The sequence below is a fragment of the Sorex araneus genome, chromosome 10 (assembly GCF_027595985.1).
Source record: "Sorex araneus isolate mSorAra2 chromosome 10, mSorAra2.pri, whole genome shotgun sequence".
Lineage (NCBI taxonomy): Eukaryota > Metazoa > Chordata > Mammalia > Eulipotyphla > Soricidae > Sorex > Sorex araneus.
The window spans coordinates 60,595,037-60,616,668 of record NC_073311.1 but is presented as its reverse complement, the minus strand read 5'-3'; the positions used below and the strand labels follow the sequence as shown (position 1 = coordinate 60,616,668).

Genomic DNA, 21,632 nt, shown 5'->3' with positions numbered 1-21,632 from the left:
GGCAGCCGGGAATGAAGGCAATATTTTGGATTAATGTCTTTATCTCTGGAAGTGAAATATATCAAAGTTCTAGATAAGGTGAAGACGATGGATGCTGGAATTTTCTGGAAACATTTTAGACATTGCAGCTGTGTGTATGCTCTGCTTAGTGTTGCCTGTGACAAAAATGCCACAAGTCTGACTCGAATGTCAAGGCTATGCAAGGCAGAACAACAGGACGAAAAGGAGCAGTGTTATATCATGCCTGGGCCAGCCATATCTTCATCACCATCATCATCATCATCTTTTGTCTGCACTTAATATCAGAATACAATTATAGCTACTAGCTAGTGACCTTGGAAGAAGAGTCTCAATACAAACAGCAGTGAGGGGACATGTTGCTGTGAGGAGGAAATAAAGTCTTTTGCATAGAATCTAAGCCCTGGAGGCAAGGACATAAAGTTCGTATGTTGTACTGGAAAAGTGAAATGCATTTGCTTCCTGTGAAACTCTCTTACTTAGTGCTATTCATGTCTCAGAATCAATGAAATTTGCCATGAATAAATAAATCAGAAAGCTAATTTTTGCACACACAAAAAACTGCAATTCTAACATCCTTAGTTGGTGTTCTCAAAAAGTGACTGCTTATTGAACAGGGAAAAAAACCCGAAAATCTACTACAAAATGATATGCAAATGGTAATTAAGAACGGTTGCACACTTACTATCCCATCAAGAAATGTGGTAAAGCAGTAAGAATACTTCCAATTCCCATGATGAAACAACCGATTCCAATTATCTTTGGCCTGTGCAGTTTGGATCCAAAGTAACTTACAAATACAATCACTAGCAAGTTTCCTAGAAAGAGAAGAAAGTCAACTGGATATGACTAAGTAGAGAAAATACTGAGTACAATTTTGTTTCCAGCAGGAAGAACGGCCCCAGAATGGATGTAAAACATTGTATTTTCCTCAAAAATCATGTAACTTAATGGAGAACCTCACCGGGTTCCATCACTGATATCCCACATGGTCTCTGGAGTGCCAGAAGTGATCCTGAATGTAGCAATGAGAAAACCCTGAGCACTAGTGGGTGTGGGTCAACCCTTCGCCCCCCCCCCCCCACAAAAAAAAAACAGAAAACACACAGTTCTATACTGCTGATAAATTTTCTGAAATTCAGGGATAAAGTGCAGATACTTATTATACTTATTAGTGAATGAATGACATTGCTAATGATTTCTCGTATACAATAGTGAATAAATACAAAAGGACAGATACTTCAAATGCTCTGAGGAAAAACATTTTGAACTCCTAATTTTCTGCTGAGATTATTACCTGATTATAGGTAGTGAGAATACTTGCCTTACATGAAGATGACTTGAATTAGATCTTCAGCACCACAAAAAGGACAATTGACAGTGGAAATGATGTACAATTTATAAAATGAGAAAAAATAATGGTTCATAATGACATAAACCCTACTCTGATGGGAGAAATTTAAGTTAAAATGAAGGTAACAAAGCAATACGTTCAATGTCCCTAAAAAATTCTTTTAACCCCCGATTTGACACTCAATTAAAGAGCAGAGTCCTAGCATAGTTTACTCCAAAGCTGTCCTGGGTCCCGTCATCAGAAGCAAACTCCTCCCTGCAATCTTTTTGGTCCTATGGTATCTGGAGAGAGGGGGAAAACAAAACCCTAAAATATGAACTTGCAAACAATGGGTTTTCAACCTCTGTATCACCACCATTCTGAGCTGGGTATTTCTTTGTGCCCTGTGTATGGGAGGATATTATCTATTCCCCTGGTCTTGGAACAATCCAGTAGCAACCCTTCTCCTCAAAGATATGACAAGTAAAGATGTCTTCAAATACTGTCAACTTCCCCCTTGGGCAAATTTACCCCTGCTTGACACCACTTACGTGGAGCATAGATGAATAGCTTTTATCTCTGCAAATGTGGTCACTCAGTGATTATCAAAATAGAAATAAAAGTTACCCATTTCAAAGCTTCCATCAATTAATCCAACAACAGAAGAGGATATTTCAAATCTCCTTTCTATTTGAATAATGGAACTTTTCATCACCACTCCGCCCAGGGCCTTGCAAATATAGCTCAGGCACAGGGCTACCAAAAACATCTAAGAAAGAGTGGAAGGAAAGACAATGGTTAAACAAAGAATTACATAACCTTTATATGTGCAGAGAGGTAAAGTAGCTTTTTTTTCCCACTTAAAACCTTTTTATTATAAAAAACATACCCATCTTTTCTCTATACTAATTAGTATTCCTTAACCCTTTTAAGGATAATGATAAAGCATCATTTTTTAACTTGGATTATGTTAACAAATTACTTGTTTTATTATTTATTTATTTATTTATTAATTTTGCTTTTGGGTCACACCCGGTGATGCACAGGGGTTCTTCCTGGCTTGGCATACAGGAATTACTCCTGATGGTGTTCAGGGGACCATATGGGATGCTGGGAATTAAACCCGGGTCGGCAGCATGCAAGGTAAATGCCCTACCTGCTGTGCTATCACTCCAGCCCCAACTTGTTTTATTTTTAATGAATATATGATCTGGTTTTTAAGAAGCTGAAAGTATGAGATGACAGGATATATAATTTATTTCTAAATGAATAGCAAATAATCACTGACTGGAGTGACATTCTCAAAATTAATATTTCTAGAAAGTCAACAGAAAAACAGACGTTTCCATGTATAAGATCCCTCATTATTTTAGAGGAATCCTAAACAAAATAAAATATCAAAACAATCTATTTAATTTTTTAAGACTTTAAATTCATGTGGTTGTAGATAGTTTATTTTCAATTTCATTTGAACATTTATTAATTAATCCTTCTTGTACAAATACATCTTATAGCTATAATCCAGATCAGTAAATAAATTCCTTTCTCCTCTAGTAAAAATATCAGATCCTGTTATGAATATAATTATGCCCCTCTAATGGTCGTAGGCTGAAATCCTAACTCCAACATGATGGCATCTGTAAAGATCTTCGCCCAAGCCCAGGCTGCTGGGACAAGCCTGACTCAGACAATTGGCATCATAACCAGGAGAACTGCACCTGTTGTGTAAGTCACTACCCTCTGGAATTGTGACAGCTGTGGTAGCGGATGTTCTCTGTCTTCTGCACTGTTAGTAAGAGTTTCCTCTCTCCACTGCACTATTGCATTCCACTTCTAACAGACCTTCCTGTTCTGTTCTCCTGCCCCAGTCTCTTCTCCACAGTAGCTTTTGATAGATTCTTCCAATACGAAAGTTAGATCATGCCACTAAGGCCTAATTTTTCATCTCACTCATAGCAACATCTCGTCTTTTCAAACTTCTATAGGCTCTAAAGGAACTGTCATTCCCTCTTACTGTCTCTCTGCCACAAATAGTTCTTTTTCATTGTCTAACTTCAGCTCTTGTTATTCTAATCTTTGCTCATTCCTTTCTAACTTAACTTTTTTTGGTGCGTGCGTGTGTGTGTGTGTGTGTGTGTGTGTGTGTGAGTGTGTTGTTATTTTATTGGATTTAAAAAAATGAATCAAAGTGAGATACACAGTTACAAGGTTGTTATGATTGGGTTTCAGTTATATAATATTCCAAGACCCATTTCCTCACCAGTGTACATTTCCTACCACTAATGTCCGCAGTTTCCCTCCCACCTCCTGCCCCTGTCTCTGTGGCAGGCATTTCTCTTCTCCTCTCTCTCCCCCACTCCCCCTCTCTCTTCTTCTAACTTTCCTTTTGCCACCCTAACTTACCTTGCCTGGATATTTCAGGTTTATTTGATTGTCTCTGATCTTTTTCTTCTTGTTTTTCTTTACACAGGGAAAACTCGCTAGCATCATGTGTCTCTAAATTATTTGTCATAAGCTTGAAATTTTTGCTCAATGCAACTTTGTAGGAAAGCATTTCTTGACCAAGCTCTTCAAAAGGATACCACTTTTTGCTTACTTGTATTTTATTTTTTGTCTAATATATATGACCCTAATGTGAATATAATTTCTTCCCTTCCTGTTTCCCTTCCCTATCACAAGGGTTCTGTTTTTTTCACTGATATATTCCCATTGCCTGGAACAGTCTTTGTCAGAAAAGCATTTGCTGTACTGTATGTCCTGCATGAGACCATGTTTGGGGACAAGAGATTGAAAGTTAAACCTATTTTCATGACTAGTAAGATGTGTGTATTTTCCTTAATTTAGATTTTTTATATGAGTTAGGAAGTTCTATGAGGATCAGACACAAATGGTGGAACGTTACCAATTACAATTTTACTAAGTGGATGAAGAGAAGAGTAAGAGCCTTAGGAGAAAAATATGAAACTTGTTTGTGAAGTTGTTCAAAAGTGAAAATGATCATCTTCAAGGAGGACCAAATTCTCACACATTAAAAAAGGAGAATGCATAGTCTTTAGTATCATACAAAAGACTTGAATGGAGTTTTAAAATTAGAAAAGCATGTTTCAAGTGTAAAACATGTGTTAGTTATAACACCACCACTATCTCTGCTCTTTCCATAGCTGCAAACGAGAAGAGACACATATAATACTCATTTTTCTGTCCATAATATATCCATTTACAGCGATTTTCCCATTTTCAAATAATTAGCCTCTTAACTTTTGATATTCTAAAATTTTATAAACCTACATTTGACTTCTTGGGCCAGAGCAATGGTACAGGTAAGAGGGTGCTCCTCTTGCACACTGACAATCTGGGCTCATCCCCAGCATCCCACCAGGAGTGATCCCTGAGCACAGAGCCAGGAATAAGCCCTGAGCACCCCTGGCGTGGCCTCAAAAGAAAAAGAAGCAAAACAAAACCTTGGCTTTAATTTTTTAAAATATATCCTATTACATGCTGTTAATTCCTTCATAAAAATACTCTTTAAAATCAGTTTACTAGATTTCCTCGGACTTAAATACTTTTAAAAGCAGAGATATATCCCAAATATGAGACTAAGAAAAACATAGTTAGGGGTGAAAATGGTTAACTTCATCAGAACTAAAGATTTTATCTATAGAACTGAGCATACATGGCGGTGGTAGGAGGGACACTTGGGACACGGCTGGAGGAAACTGGGCCCCCTGGGGTGGTCTTGGGATGATGGAGCCATGAAGAAGTGTGAGTAGCAATATTGAAAATCTCTAAATGTTTTTAAAAATTAGAATATAAATTTGAGGGGGCTGGAGCAATAGCACAGCGGGTAGGGCGTTTGCCTTGCACGCGGTCGACCGGGTTCGATTCCCAGCATCCCATATGGTCCCCTGAGCACCGCCAGGAGTGATTCCTGAGTGCAGAGCCAGGAATAACCCCTGTGCATTGCCAGGTGTGACCCAAAAAGCAAAAAAATTTTTTTTTTAAAAAAAGAATATAAATTTGATCATTTGCACCCTTTAAAAGTAGTTTGTAATTTTTTTACTTTGCTTTTTTCCTCTTCTTCTGACCATACTAACTCTATTTTCCCCACAGCACTGGGATGCGAATAGATTCACAACATAATATTCCGTTCACATTTACAATTCACTACATATACACTTACATAAACACTTACATAAACCTTACAATTCTCAGCAATACATTTATATTAAAAGTTTTTTTTTCCTCTATGTGTTTATGAGTTAGATATTTCAGAAAAGGGGAGTGACCTAATCTACAGGTTGATAGTAGCTGAATATACACTCTCCTGTGAGTAGGGGTTTCTGTGTGACTGGAATATGCTTTGGGGAAAGTCAACCGGACTTTCATTCTCTTACATCAGTCACTGAGTTTTAGAGTTGTAAATTGCAGGTCACTCCTAAGCAAGTTCCTACTTCCTGAATTTTATTAAGTACAGCTGGGAACCCCTGTAAAAGTGATTAGAGGCCGTCCCCAAAGCCTCCGTCCCTCTCGGAGAGCCCAGCAAGCTACCGAGAGTATCCCGCCCTCACGGCAGAGCCTGGCAAGCTACCCGTGGAGTACTTGATATGCCAAACACAGTAACAACAATGGTCCTCATTCTGCTGACCCTGAAAGAGCCCCCAGTACACCATTGGCTACACTAGTACGCAACAGGGACGAATAGAGACATTATTGACGCCTGCTCGAGCAAATCAATGAACAACGGGATGACCGTGGTACATTCATATTATTTATACAGACACATTATTTTTTCTACCCCTTCTTCCTTTGTGGTCTGTCTTGAAAGAGTACCACAGCTTGAATTTCCATATTATTGTTTCACTTTTCCAAAGCTTTTTACTATGTTCCTATTTCCAGAAAATGGGTTCTCTTTGCCAACAGTGAAGCTTTTCATGCCCATGTGTGGTGGGTAAAAAGCCTTTTCAGTGTGTGTGATGAGCGGGCGTGGGTGGTGTGTGCATCCAGTCACAGTGCTCACACCCTTAGCAGCGGTTCATGGAGGGGAAGACAGCCACTGCAGCTACCGTGCTCACACACACCTGCCTGCCATATACCACACATGGCACATCCGTCAAGGAGAGCAACCACCCCTGCACACCTGGATCACACGCAACACATGGAATAGCAACGGGGGATCCCATTCCTGGTTCCAACCTGCAGGGTGAGCGCACCCCCACTGAGTCATCCTAAGCCCCCAGGCACTATTCTGAATTACTACTAAGGCATTTTACAGTACGACACGCTGTTCACAGCCAGAGCCCGGGGGAGGAATCCTGCCTGTTAGGAAGAGAGGTTGCAGTCCTTGATGTGGGGCGAGCCTGTATTTAACCTTCTGTGTGTGGTGTTCCACTTTATCCTGGGGTGGCCAGTCATCTGACCATAGACCTACTCCCTATGCCCGGGCATCTGTGCCCTACAGTAAATCCAAGGTAGATGCCACCCCATTTCCTGTTTGGACCCTGTGGGGTATGTTGACGGTCAAGGGAATGATGTTAAACAAGAGATTGTAATTCCTTACGTGGAATCCTTAAATGGGTCCAACAGTTTATGGTTAAATTCTTCAGAATTTTCTCTATAAAATCATTTCAACTGCAGAGAGAGTTGAAATGCTCGGGGGTTACTCCTGGCTCTGCACTCAGGAATTATTCCTGGTGGTGCTTGGGGGACGCTATGGGATGTCGGGACGGAACCTGGGTTGGCCACGTGCAAGGCAAACGCCCTACTTGCTGTACTATTGCGCCAGATCAAGAGGTATAATTTTATGTTAAACCTTTCTAATCATATACCTCAAATTTCCTTTTCTTGTTTAGTAGCTTTGGATAAGATGTCTTCATTTTTTTTTTTTTTTTTTTTTTTTTGCTTTTTGGGTCACACCCGGAGATATTCAGAGGTTACTCCTGGCTCATGCACTCAGAAATCACTCCTGGTGGTGCTCAGGGGACCATATGGGGTGCTGGGAATTGAATCTGGGTTGGCCGTGTGCAAGGCAAACACCCTACCCACTGTGCTATCACTCCAGCCCTGGATGTCTTAGTTTTATACTGAATGAAAGTGGTGCAAGGAATAGTCTTGTTTCTAATCATGGAGCAAAGGCATTCAGGTATTTTAGATATAAATTTTAAAAATAGTCAAAAGAAATAAGAAAGCCAAACTCTCCTAGGAAAAATAGTAAAAAAGAGTCATACCCACGAACCACGTCTGGAGCCGTGTTAGCTCATGTAGCGGCCTTGCTTCAGAGACTCATAAATAAATCTTGAAAGAGATCAACTTGCTGTGAAAAAGTTTCTCAGACCCCTGCTCAGGCTGAGACATTTGGAGCACCCTGGATGGGGTTGGACAAGCCCAGGGCTCGCCTAAACAGAGCTTTGGCAGCTGCTTGCTCCCACACTGCAACATCACCGCCATGCCTCTAGCTAGACTCTATTGTCTTGGGACCAAGCCTTGCCCAGAAATTAACCTGCTGAAAATTTCAGTATGTAGGTGTTTGTGACTGAAGTCTCCTGGCTTTCTTGGGCTATTTCCCCCCACTTCCCTGTACTTCCGGAAGCTCAGACAGTCGCATCCGCAGCCCAAAGCTGCAACCCAGTTAAATATTTGTCTAGATATATTACCCAGTTAAAAGTTCTGCAGTTCCTTCATGACCGTGCAACATCTCCAAACTCTACAACAGTTGTAATCCAGTAGTAGCACACCAGATTAGATGGGATGTAACATGGAAGGCAGCCAATTTCAACGAACTAAACAGTAGTACTAACTACAAACTAGGAAGCAATGAAAAAGCAACTTTGCAAAGGCCTGGGATTTGGTTCAAAGGGCTAGAGTACAAGCTCCAGGTTTGATGTTCAACATCAGGTGATTTTCCAGAACTGCCAGGAATGACCCTGAGCACCATTCCAGAACTAGTTCCTGTGTACTGCCAGCAATGATGTTCAAATAAACTGAAAAGTAAAAAAATCATTTAAATGGCGAAAACCAAACATCTAATACCAAATATTGGGAAGAAAATGTATACAGATTTTTTCTTATGGATTTCTAGTGGTCCGTTAAGCCAATGCAGCTACTTCTATAAAAGTTAATATTTTATTAATCTTGTAAATTTGACAAACCCTGGGTACCCCAGGATACATGCACTCGAATGTTCCCACGTATTATTTATAATAGAAAAATCTCTGAAAAATAGCTAAATTATCATTGGCAAGAGGGAAATAAATCATGGTATGCTCAAATAATAAAACCACAGCACTCAAAATGCATAAACTATTGCTCTATGGAACATAGACACAAGTTTTAAAGGACTAGGATATTTTTTTTTTTTGTTTGCTCATTTGGTTCTAGAGTCAACTTTAACAAATCAAGTGACCATATCATTGTTGGTATATTTCTGATTATTATTTTCTCTTTATTTGTCTGTAGTATATTTAAATTGGCAGAGAGTCTCTTGCCCGAGTGCCTGGCTGTCTTCCCTGGGAGCCCTCAGAGGGGATGGGCTCCAGCTTCCCTCCCTGCCCCGAGCAGAGCTCCCGGCGGCCAAAGACCTCCGGAACCTACCCACAGCATGCTCAAGGCCCCTCTCCACACATTCAGACAAGTCTCACTCATGAAGGTAATGGCAGAGGAACCCAGGTGTGTGTAATCCCATCAACTACCAACATCCAGAGACTTAGAAGCAAACTCACAGAAGCTTCGAGGCTATGTGATATTTTATAACCTACTTCTCCCTCTGAGAGAAACTAGCAAACTACTGAGAGTTTCCTGCCCACATGGGAGAGCCTCGCAAGCTTCCTATGGCGTATTCATATGCCAAAGCCAGTAACAAGCTAAGTCTCATTCCCCTGACCCTGAAAGAGTCTCCAATGTGGCATCCGGCATTGTTAGGAAGGCCGAGTAGAGAGAGGCTTCTAAAATCTCAGGGATAGGAAGAATGGAGAGGTTACTGAGATTGCTCAAGAAATTTGACGATCAACAGGATGATGATGATGATGATGATGATATTTAAATCAGTGGATCTTTATACTATCTCATATTAGGTGGTGTAAGTTCTTCAAATTTATTATCTTTTCCAAAAATTGTTTGGATGCTCTTAGTTCTTTGATTTCCCATTTAGATTTTTAGAACCCCAGTGGAATCTTTATTAGACTAATTTAAATATATTAATAATTATGAAGGGGAAATAATATATTTACAATATTGTATATTCAGGCCAATCAGTATTATTTCCTCATTAAACAAAGACTAGGATATTTCTGAGGATCATCATTCTGTCCACCTGTGGATATGTTAGGTATCAGGGTATAGGAATATTAAGATTACAAGTGGGATGGGGTGATAGTGCAGTGGGTAGGATGCCTGCCTTGCTTTGTAAGTGAGTATCTCACCATGATTCATTTAAAAATAGAAGCAAAATGCAGAGATGAATATAGATGCAGTGGGATCTGAGCTCTTTATGCTGGTTATTTCTGGAGGGGTCTGGGAACTACAGTAGGCATTCAGGTTGAAAGACCTCTTAACAATGCCTTGTAGTGAGTCTCACGCCAAGAAATGCATTGAGAGAGAAGCTATGATCTCAAAACAAAGACCGATGTTTCTTTGGAGACAACTCCCAGCATCAAAGGCACTGACAAGGCCACCAGGTTTTCCTTGGACAACACCCTAGCAATGACTCATATATGCAGAGATCCCTCAGCTGAGCCAGACTGGATGAGTCCCCTCTACTAATCAACCTCTCAAACAACCCAATACGTTGCAATTTGGGGGGGGTACCTGCACCCCTACTTGGATGTAGAACCCATTTTCCTAACTTGAAGACTCTCCTCGTATTCCCTGGAGAAGTCCCCATTCTCTCTCGAGTTAGTACCCTCTCTTCCTGAAACTCGTCTGCTTTACTCTTCGGTTTTCTCCTGAGTTTCTTTGCTGCAATGGAAGACAAAGCAGCTCAACCACAAATGGAAATGTCAGTTCACCATTTCCAGCAAATTGGAGCATAATCTGCCATGAACTCATCTTAAACTGACAACCTGAAACGGGCACAGCAGGGATTAACTCCCAAGCCGTCTCAATCAGGCGGGTCTTGAGAGTAAGTGTGGTGCGTGCCTTACTAAGGCTGGAAAGACCGCGGTATCCATGCCACATGGGAAATTATTCAGATTTCACCAATGCTGACCTCACAGGTACACCCCAGCTCCTCCATCGAGAGAATGCAGGCAGAATGGGGAAACTTACATTTGCCCTGTTATTTATAGATTTTTTTAATTTTAAAAGTGTTCTGTTAGTGCTGGTTTTCTTTCTTTTTTTTTTAGTGCTGGTTTTCAAAACAGGCTCTGTTGCTATATCATAACCTTGACCTTATTCATTTATTTATTTTTAAAATGATGATGCATTGTTTCTATTGCGTTTCATTGATTTTTTTTTCACTATGACACAAAAGCGGGCTGGAGTGGTAGTGCAGTGGGTAGGGCTCACACCTTGCAGGAGACCGACCTGGGTTTGATTCCTCTGCCCATCTCAGAGAGCCCGGCAAGCTACCGGGAGTATCCTGCCCTCATGGCAGAGACTTGCAAGCTACCCATGTGTATTCGATATGCCAAAAACAGTAACAAGTCTCACAATGGACACGTTACTGGTGCCCACTCGAGCAAATTGATGAGCAACGAGAGGACAGTGACAGTGATGACACAGAAGTAGAAGAAATCTAAAGTGTAAGACCAGTGGTATAAAGATAAACAATTTACTGGTGGGGTCAATATAAGTTATTTAATTTAATGGACTGGAGCGGTAGCACAGTGGGTAGGGCTTTTGCTTGCACACAGCTGACCCGTTTTCGATTCCTCCGTCCCTTTCAGAGAGCCCGGCATGCTACCGAGAGTATCCCGCCTGCATGGCAGAGCCTGGCAAGCTCCCAGTGGCGTATTCGATATGCCAAAAACAGTAACAACAGGTCTCACATTGGAGATGTTACTGCTGCCTGCTCGAGCAAATCGATGAACAACGGGACGACAGTGCTCCAGTGCTACAATCCAAAAATAGAGGGAGAGGGGAAATCAAACTATGTTATTTAAATGTGCTCATTGCCAATTTGTACTTTTATTTATTTCTACCTGCTGAGTCTGTGCATACATATATAGCAACACACATACTGGAGTGTGTGCAGGCAAGTGTGAGACTCTGTGGTTGCTTGACACTGGATTAAATTCGACTGTGGCTAATTTTACAAGTATAGAATGAGGAATATCATAAATAATCCACTTACACATTTCTGCTTGTAAGACCATCCTGATGTGACTACTATGATGGGAACCCAGAGTTATTTCAGGTACATGAGAGCCTAGGAGTTGAGGGCAGGGCTGTCTATGGAATTGGGTTTCCTGAGCTTAGGACTTGGCTTGTTTCTAGACCTGGAGAAAGTCCTCTCTCTGCACCAGAGTAAACATGAGAACACAGTTAACATGACTGTGGTAAAAAATAAATACAGGGGGCCAAAGCTATTATACAGCTGGTAGGGTACTTAACCTTGCATGCAGCCAAACTGTGTTGAATTCATGGAACTCCATACGCTTCCCCAAGCCCCACCAGGATTGATGCCTGAACACAGATCCAGATGTAAGCTCTGAGCACTTCTGGGTGTGGCCCCAAACGAAAACAAAATACACTCATAGAAGCAAGGCACTAGAACAGTGCCTGACATACAAAAAGTGCTTTATACATATTAGCTAGTTATCTAGTATTATTGCTTTCCTGGTTTTCTCTTTTATTGGACTTCAATGAATCAACTTTATGTACTGCTAATTTGTCAGCTCCGGTTCTTCTCCAAATATACTGCAAAGGAGTACGCCAGCATCTATTTACTCAACCAATTTGTCACTCTAATATATATGTGCAAAGAAAAATCAATGCAATACTGTGTTTAATAGCAGAAATAATTCAGCACACCTATTAATTCCTCAATGACAGTACATAGCGCAATTGTATTAACCAACACTTTTTTCTTGTGGTTGTCATTCTGCTTATTTATTATTCAAATATTTCATCGAAATTGATTTATCGGTTTATATACCTGAAAATAGAGTTTACCCCCACTCCCTCCCCCCCGCCGACCACCATCGACATCACAGAGTTAAAGGGATTGTTTACAACATCCTGGTATTGGGTCTGAGTCTCCATGTCTGTATTCACCTGCATCTGTCTGAGTAAAGCATATGATGACATTTGAAGTTGAAATTGATTTAAGGCTTTCCAATGAGAGTTTAAAAGAAAAACTTTTTATAGAAGTTTTACTTGGGTTCAAAGGTTTTCCATTTAACAAGTTAGAGGGCTTTAGCCCTTTGTAAAACTGGGTTAATTTTGTTTATAAATAAAAAGCTAAACTCTGTTTTTCCTCCCTCCCTCCCTCCCTCCCTCCCTCCCTCCCTCCCTCCCTCCCTCCCTCCCTCCCTCCCTCCCTCCCTCCCTCCCTCCCTCCCTTCCTTCCTTCCTCCCTTCCTTCCTTCCTTCCTTCCTTCCTTCCTTCCTTCCTTCCTTCCTTCCTTCCTTCCTTCCTCCTTCCCTCCCTCCTTCCCTCCCTCCCTTCCTTCCTTCCTTCCTCCCTTCCTCCCTCCCTCCCTCCCTTCCTTCATTCCTCCCATCCTTCCTTCCTTCCCTTTTTTCCCTCCCCCCTCTCTCTCTTTCTTTCTTTCTTTCTTTCTTTCTTTCTTTCTTTCTTTCTTTCTTTCTTTCTTTCTTTCTTTCTTTCTTTCTTTCTTTCTTTCTTTCTTTCTTTCCTTCCTTCCTTCCTTCCTTCCTTCCTTCCTTCCTTCCTTCCTTCCTTCCTTCCTTCCTTCCTTCCTTCCTTCCTTCCTTTCTTCTTTATTAGGTTTTGGGGCCATATTAACTGGTGATAGGGCTTCCTTATGGCTCTGAGCAAAGGGATCACTCCTGGAGATGCTCAGGAGATCAAATGAGGTGCCAGGAATCAATCCCAGGTAGGCTTCCTCCAAGGCAAGCAACTTTTCCTGAACTGTGCTATTTCTCTGGCCCTAACCCAATTTCTAAGCTGTCACTGTCATTCTCACTGTTATCCCGTTGCTCATCGATTTGCTGGAGTAGGCACCAGTAACGTCTCCATTGTGAGATTTTTTTTACTGTTTTTGGCATATGGAATACACCACTGGGAGCTTGCCAGGCTCTGCCATGCAAGCAAGATGCTCTAGGTAGTTTGCTGGGCTCTCCAAGAGGGACAGAGGAATCGAACCCAGGTCGGCAGCGTGCAAGGCAAATGCCCTCTATGAAACTCCCAATATAGTCCATCACATCATTTACTATATATTGTCCCACAGTTGGAGAATGGCCTGTGTTGTGTGGAAATTTGGAGATCCCACTTTTTATAGGAAATATTCTTAGTGGATAGACAGCAATGATCGACCACTACCTGAAGTCTATATAAGGGTTAACTATCATCTTTTTGCATATCAATGACTGCTCCTTGGACACAGGAACAAAGATCCCCCTCTTGGGTCAGGCTTCTTGAAGAAAGACCCACTCAACTCTTTTAGCACATGAACAAAGACTACCTCCCTAAGCCCAGGTATATCACCTAAGCAAAGGACTACAACAAATTTCAATTAGTCACAAATGGGAAAGATCACATGACAACCACTATTTCCAATCAGGACAAGCTAAAAATTTTAGAAAAACCAAAACAAAATACTATTCAAAATGAACATGGACTTACACTTTATTTCATACACGTTCTTCTGTCTCTTTGGAACATGGTCATGGTCTGATTCCTTATTGATAAATCTCTTAAAGTGAACAACTTGCCTATTTGGTTAGCTCTTGAATTCTTAAGTGAAGTCAAAGATCTTGGACTTTGGGGCACAGAGGACAGTGTGGGTCCTGACCTATTTTTCCTATATGTCATTTTTTGTGATAAAAGGAAAGATTATTATTTCTACCAATTTGCATGTAGAAAATTAAATGGCTGTCATGTCTTTGAATGAAATTTTTTCAATAATACCATATATTTATTTCCAGACTATATTATTTAAGTGATTAGAATAGAAAATACTTGTCTCTAAAAACAAAAACTTTCAATAGTTCATGACTACAAAATGATTCATAACACTAATCTTTGCTTCTCAAAAATCGATTCTATTTTACAGATTAAAACTACTCTGTGTCACACTGGTGAAGGGATGAGTGTTTAAGCATTGTATAACTGAGACTTTAACCTGAAAGCTTTGTAACTTTCCACATGGTGAATCAATAAAAGAATTAAAAAAAAAACTACACTGTGTCCTTTTTTGTCTTAATCACATTTTAAATATATATATTTTCCACCAAAAATCAAAGAGATTTTAAGTGTTTCTATATTTTCGACATTATAAATTGCTCAGCTCTCAAAAATTATGAAATACTTTCTATAAATCTAAATCAAGATATGGACCAATCTGTTCAAAGTTTAATGTATGCTTCATTTGAAAACTTTCAGTTTTAATTTTAGATAGGAATGCTCTTTCAAACAATGAGTTTGCCATTTTGTTACCTAAAAGTTCCCCCCTTCATTTTAGTTTGGAAACATAAAACTCATTCCACCTTGAATCCATCGCAGCACTTAGATTTCTTTTCTCCTGAAGATTGGGTCTTTGCCGACTTATCTAAATGTTGATCTTGCGCCATCTTTGAACTACAGAGAGTATATGGATGTCTTCAATTATCCTCAGTGTTTGGATAAGGAATCTTCACCTAGTAGGAGAAAAGGAATCATTTATTCTTGATAACAGACAGTTCATAAACTAGACGCAAAAAAGTTCATAAATAACCAGTAAGTTTGACATTAAGCAATGCAAACATCCAGCAGCTGCTATTTCCTAAGCAGTGAGCTAGTAAAGCTGACATAAGAGAAGGCGAAACACACAGAGCCCTAGCATTAGGGAGCACAGAATTTAGTTTGGGAGAGAAATTTGTGGATAGAGTTTTGAGATGACCTATAAACAAGATAGACATACCCCAAATTAGTTAAGCATGATTTTTTTTTAATACAGAAAAAACTTTTTTAAGAGTTTCAGGTTGGGAAGACACTTTGAACCCAGCACCACAACCCTCCCCACATACTGCAGTGATGAGTGTATCCCTGGAGGCTTCTGAGATTCACTGGGTGTGACCCTGGGGGTTTCTGAGGCTACAAAGTCCAAGTTGCATTCTCAGCTTCTAGCACAGAAACTTCTGGGGGGTTGGCTGAGAATTGCAGGGAGTGACCCCTGAGCTTTCTGAGCGCTGCTTGAGAGGCCAGAATAAAAGTGTCTCTCCCCACCTATCTATAACATTTAGGGAGGTAAACCTACCTATAATGCTTCTTTATAGTACTACAGAGTGCTGAGAGATTATCTTGCCTGCACAAATCAGAGGTGGCTAAACAGTGTAAATGGCAGTAATAAAAGTGGGCTGAGAAGATTTCAGAGGGGATTGCGGATTCGAGCTGAAAGATGAGAGCATCCCGTGAGGGCTGACTACACTGAGCTCAGGAATAGCTTTGGTGGCATTTTCCTCATGACAAATCCCCTCCCGAGTCCCAGCCAGCCAGCCAGCCAGAAGGAAATGGGGTGAGTCGGGTTGGATAGGGGTGGCATTTGAGATGATGATGATATTTTTTTATTGCCACTTCTAAGAGAGCAGACCTTTCAGGAACACTGGCCATTTCGCACCTTGCCACCATCGCTGTCACACCTGTTTTGTTTTTCATTAACTTTTGAGGAGAAAAACTTCTTCTCTTCGAATTCTAAAGGTCCAAAACACAGAGAGGGGAGACCCTCCCTCTGCCCTCTTCACCCCAGGATTCAGTTTCTCTTGGCGAGATGCACTCGGAACACTGGCGACTCTTTCCTCTTTTCTGCTCTGTTACTCTTTCCTGCTGTGCTGCTGGATCTTCCTCCCGTACTCCACGGTGGCACTTTTTTTTTTTTTTACCATTTCTTACATAATTTATTGTCTTATTATATAACATGAAGGTACTTTACATTTTTTCTTTCCCACCAAAGATTTATCTCTATTCACTAATTGAGTCAAGTAAGCCTTTTTCAATCAGAATCGAAGGAAAAAGAGTTATTAAGTTTTTTTCCATAACTCTAACTTTTAGTAATTTTTTTTAATTGAATCACTGTGAGAACAGTTACAGGGCTTTTAGGATCAAGTCTCAGTCATACAATGATCAAACACCCATCCCTTCACCAGTGCACATGTTCCACCACCAAGAACCCCAGCATACCCCCCCTCCCACTCCCCCTCTGCCTGTGTGGCAGATGATTTTCACTTCACTCTCTCCTTACTTTGATTACATTCAATTTTCAACAGAAAACTCACTATCATTATTTGGAGTTTTCTCCCCAACAGTCAGACCTGTCGGAATGGCATCATTAGATCGTATGTTTTCTATTGTCGATAACAAAGAGTATATGATGTTGCATGGTTGTGAAAGCGGCCGCCCAGTTTTGGGATTCTGGTATTAAGTCCAGAGGTATTTCTGTCGGTGGCACTTCTTGAGTGGGAGCTGGGGACCTTCCATCCACAACCCCAGCACTGATGGGCTCGTCAACACGCATGAGGGCAGCAGCTGGTCTTCGGCTTGGCAGGCTCCTCTCTTGCACCATCCCCTCTCTTGGATGATCCCCTGAAACGCCTGTGGTGTGAAGGCACACGTGGGCCCCACTCTTGACTGCCATCCTGGCTCTCCCCTTCCCTCCGTCCTCTCTGACGACTGAGCTGCCCCACCCCAGGTTGGGGGTTGGGGGCAGGACTGTGGAGCCTGCTGAAAGCAGGGACCTCAGTGTCCCTCACTGACCCTCAACTCCATCCCACTGTGCACCTCCTGAGGCTCCCTCCTCCTCCCCCGTGGCCCTGGGGTGCAGTCAGGCAGCCCTGCCCTACCACAGGACGGGACGGAGGTGGAAGTGGGTGTTTGGGCCATGCCAGCTGCAATGCCAGGCGCCCGCTGCATCCACTGAAGCCTGGGAGGGAGGGAGAGGCTATAGCAGTTACCGTCATCGTCCTGCCAGGGTCCCTGGAACCCCTGACCATGGCATATGTAGGTGTCCTCCGTCACTGCAACCCACGAGGACGCCAGACCCAAGCAAGGCGCCATGCTCAGGGGGTGATGGAGATGGCAGATGGAGATCTGCCTGCGAAGCACTGGCTCTGGGGCTCTGCCGTCCCCTCTGTCTCTTCTCCCTGGCAGGTCAGAGGTGGGGGACAGTTTGCACAGTTTGCAGTGACGCTCTGAGGCTGGCTCTGCAGCCCTGCTCCTTCCTCCAATCTCTGTAGTTGAGAGGCTCCAGAATCTTCCTGCTGCCCGCTGGGTCACCCACTGATTCACGTCCTTCATGACTCTTCTGACCTGCCTCCACATCCTCACCGGGCAGTGCTCAGGCTTCTCTCCTGGGGGTGCTTGGGAGACCATACCAGGTACGGGGGATCAAACCGGAGCCAGCCACATCAAGGGCCAGCACCTTCACCCCGTGCTCTCTCTGGCCAAGGTTGGCCTTATTTCACCATTGTTTCCATTCCTGGTTCTCCTGGTCAGAACCTCCCTCCCCCCTCACCGTCCTCCGCAGGCAGGAAAATGGGCTAATGGACCCCACCGGGGAGTCTCCCTCAAGAGCTGCCCACTTTTCACCTCTGTCAGGCGATCAGGACAGGAATCTGAGAGCTCTGGACCCTTGGAGTTCTTTCTAGATCTTTCCTATGCAACGCTGATGGGGAGTAGAGTCTGTTGTGAGGTGGGGAAGACACAAGCCACTCCTTCAGTGGCCTGGGCCTCCCTGTCCCCAGGGGCTAGCCCCTCCCCCTTCTGGCTCAGCAAGGGTGGTGGCTCCACTCCCACTGGACCAGAGAACAGCGAGGTAAACCCGAGTACCCCGTGTGCAGACAAGAAGACCCTCCGCACTCACACCAGGAAGCCAATTCACGTTGTCTGTGCCCGTTTTCCTGTGAACTTCAGACAATTCTACTGATCTTTTCTGGAATGGGACCAGCTGTGAACTTGTACCCAGATCTGTACCCCTTCAGCTGTTTGTGTGCTTTCAGGATAGGCCACCTGGGTGCTTTATTCGCCAGCTACAAATTGTTATTCTTTCATGTGTTGGATCACAGTTAAGTCGGCAGCTTTCTAGATTCTTGATTGAACCTATGGGGAAAATCTAGAGAGCCGCAACCTAAATTTTTTACAGGAAAAATTAAATGGAGTTAAAGAGTAAAGAAATAATGTAGGTACGCTGTGGCTGGTCAATGTGATTTTTTTCCCCTAAAGATCAAAGATCATATTTTAACAAAGATTTTGGTCTTTGTAGTAACATCCAAATATTCATCTAAGTTTCTAATAGTCATGAGGAACTCTTTGGAGTTTCAGTTAAGCAAACAAACAAAATACCGAGAACAAAGTTAAAAAAAAAGTTTAAAGTCTGATTAGGGTCTAGAAACTATGGAAAGAAAATTAAGAGACTTCTGTTGAAAAGCTATAAGGTTTATATTTCTGGGTTAGAGCCAGCTTTGATGAGGAACAGGGCTGTTTGTCTTAAAGATAAATTTAAGAAACATTACTGAGAAATATCTTGGAGCAGAGGTTTGGAACTATTGAACTTAAATCAATGAAAGCATCTGATTCTTCACAAATATTGGCAGTACAAATATTTTCTTTCATGTCTCCCCTACTTTCGTTCCACCCCTGGATGGAATTGTTAGACTATCTGGCCCAAGATGCTGATGAGCTAAGAGTGGTGAATAAAAACAAGTCTGAAACCTAATGGTTGAACTTAAAGTGTGTAGCTCTAGAGTCCTAAAACTGGATAAAAAATATCATCCTATCAATGTTTATTAATCAGAATCAGTTTGTGTTATTGAAACAGAAAATAATGACTTGATTTTGCAAGACTCTTAACTAACATAAAGACCAGTGGAGTTTTTTGTGCTGATCCTAATAAAGTTTGCAGGTCAGGTAAATTGACTTGAAGGTAAAAGATCAAAGTGAATGATAAAAAGAACAGAAAAAAATCTCCAGGGAAAATTTGGTCTCAATGGTTCTTGTAACTCATAGTTTTAGAACTACTTAAAAAGAAAGTAAATAATGGGTTATTTTGAGCAAGATGGTGATTCCAGGTGTGTAGAATAACACTGGTTTTCCTTTCTGCCTTGCCATAAGGAGCTTAGGCTTATTGGGTTATTCCCAGTAAAAGGTTGCTCCCTTTCCTCTGTGTTTATCTGTAACTTCTTTCTTTGTGCTCTGCTTCCCCAACTGGTCAGTCAATCACCTTTATCTACTAATCAGATTCTGTTAACTTGTGAATATTGCTTTTATCTTCTCCTTAAGTCCTTTGCATAGTTAATTCAGAGCAATGTCCTTTTTTGTATAGACAGGAAGACAGGTAATGCTATGCTTTTATAACTTGGGAGTTAATTGACTTCAAATAATATTCACTCCTGGGCATCTGTTCTCTTGACTTAAGCCTCAGTTGCCCTTCCTAGCACCCCAAAAGCAGGGTCCCAACAAAGGACTGGATGGACCCAGGGCAAGCTGTGACCTACTCTGGCATTGAAATGGGCCCTGCCAAATTGCCCTAGTACTTAACTATAAGTTAAGAGAATGGTCATGGACAAATTCTGTCATGATCCAAAAAGTAGCAGCTGGATTAGAACCCTGCTAGGGTGGGAAAGATTAATGTGGCCTGAGCACTGTAGTCTGAGATATACTATAGCGAGATGTCCCCAGGAGAGCCACCCTACAAGCATAATGTATGTCTTACTGTGTCCATACAAAATATGTATATTGAGAAATAGAATTAAGATGTTAACTAAGATGCTAATTAAATTATTGGACTAAGGAGAGAAGAAATACCCCTAAGTGATATTTTGCCCTTGAGCCTGATAGGCAATCAGGAAGGGCTTCGATGTGTTGATGTGCTCCCCGATCTGAGTGTGTGGTTGCTACCACCAAGGTTGAGAGTTGGTGAGAGGCTAGAGCGAGACCAAGCTTCAAGAGGGAGTGCAGAGACTAGTATGGGGGACAGGAGGAGATGGAAATGAGGGATAGTGTGACGCTAGAATGGGGAGCTTAGTGAGAGAGACTCGAATAAGCATGTGGGGAGAATGGAATAAACAGCGACTGATCACCAAGCAGCCTAGGGGCTCATTTTTCTTCTTCATCTGCCCATGGCATTGGCCATCCTGGGTGGGGGAGTGACAGGAGACCGCTGAATGCAGGGAGAGAGAGAGAGAGAGAGAGAGAGAGAGAGAGAGAGAGAGAGAGAGAGAGAGAGAGAGAGAGAGAGAGAGAGAGAGAGAGAGAGAGAGAGAGAGAGAGAGAGAGATGGGGTTTCCCTAGCTTCCTGGTGATTACACACAGGTGGGTTAAGATTTCACTCTGATAAAGTCGAAGCCACCCATCTTAATAAAGGTCTAAAGAAACATGCTGTGCAGCTAGAGTTCTGCTAAGGACAGAAATAAAAGGATGTGTGGTGAGGTTAAAACGAGAATGGCTCCAAGGAAAAATTTCAGGTGAAGAATGTCAGGGGAATGTGCCCAGGAGATGCAGGAGAAACCTCTAGAATCCAGGCCCAATCTCTGTTTTACATCTTGTATGCCTTCCACCCAATAGAGGGTTCCCCTTCTCCCTAGCTCAAAAAACAGAAGAGGAGAAAAGGTTTATCCCATTTCCTGGGAAGCCCCATGCCCCAGCGTCCCTAAGAAACTCCAAATGTTGAATTTGGCCCTCTTGTCTGATGGGGTCTTCTGCTTTCACCCTTGACTGCTGGGGGACAAGAACTTGGCTTGCTAGAACAATACATCCCGAAATTTCTTGGTAGAAAGAGGTTTCTCTTCGAACCTGTAGTCACCTGCAGGACATAGCTCGCTGGCCTCAGGAAAGCATGCGTGCATGCAGGGCTGCGGCTGGCTGGGGACCTTTCTGGGTGGAGCTGGATTCTGTTGCCCGACAGGAACCGCATTGCTTCCTCGTCTGGCCCTGGAGACAGCTGGGCAGAGGAAAACAGGGCCTGGTCTGGCAGTTTCAGGGCCTATGTGGTACTGGAGATTCCCTGAATGACCACAGTGGATACTGGGGCTGTCTCCAAGGCTACACCTGCCAGTGCTCAAAGATCTCTAGGGCTCTATCCAGTGATGCTCAGGGACCATGGGATGCTGAGAACTGAACATGCAAGAAATTCACCAAACCACTATGCCATCTTCTCTCTGGCTCTCAGAAATTTTTCTTTTCTTTTTTCCCTCC

The 21,632-nt window shown here is 42.3% G+C and overlaps 1 protein-coding gene across 1 annotated transcript in view; it reads right to left on the bottom strand.

The window, feature by feature from the left end:
• LOC101538192 (solute carrier organic anion transporter family member 1B3) overlaps positions 1 to 21,632 on the bottom strand; it is a 65,638-nt gene that overhangs the window by 37,120 nt on the left and 6,886 nt on the right. Inside the window, exons 2-4 of the mRNA XM_004611284.2 lie at positions 14,957 to 15,106; positions 1,979 to 2,120; positions 704 to 836 (exon numbers count right to left, since the gene is read on the bottom strand). Of these exons, the coding sequence (XP_004611341.2) occupies positions 704 to 836; positions 1,979 to 2,120; positions 14,957 to 15,040 (359 nt within the window). The 5' untranslated portion in view covers positions 15,041 to 15,106. The remainder of the gene's footprint in view (positions 1 to 703; positions 837 to 1,978; positions 2,121 to 14,956; positions 15,107 to 21,632) is intronic.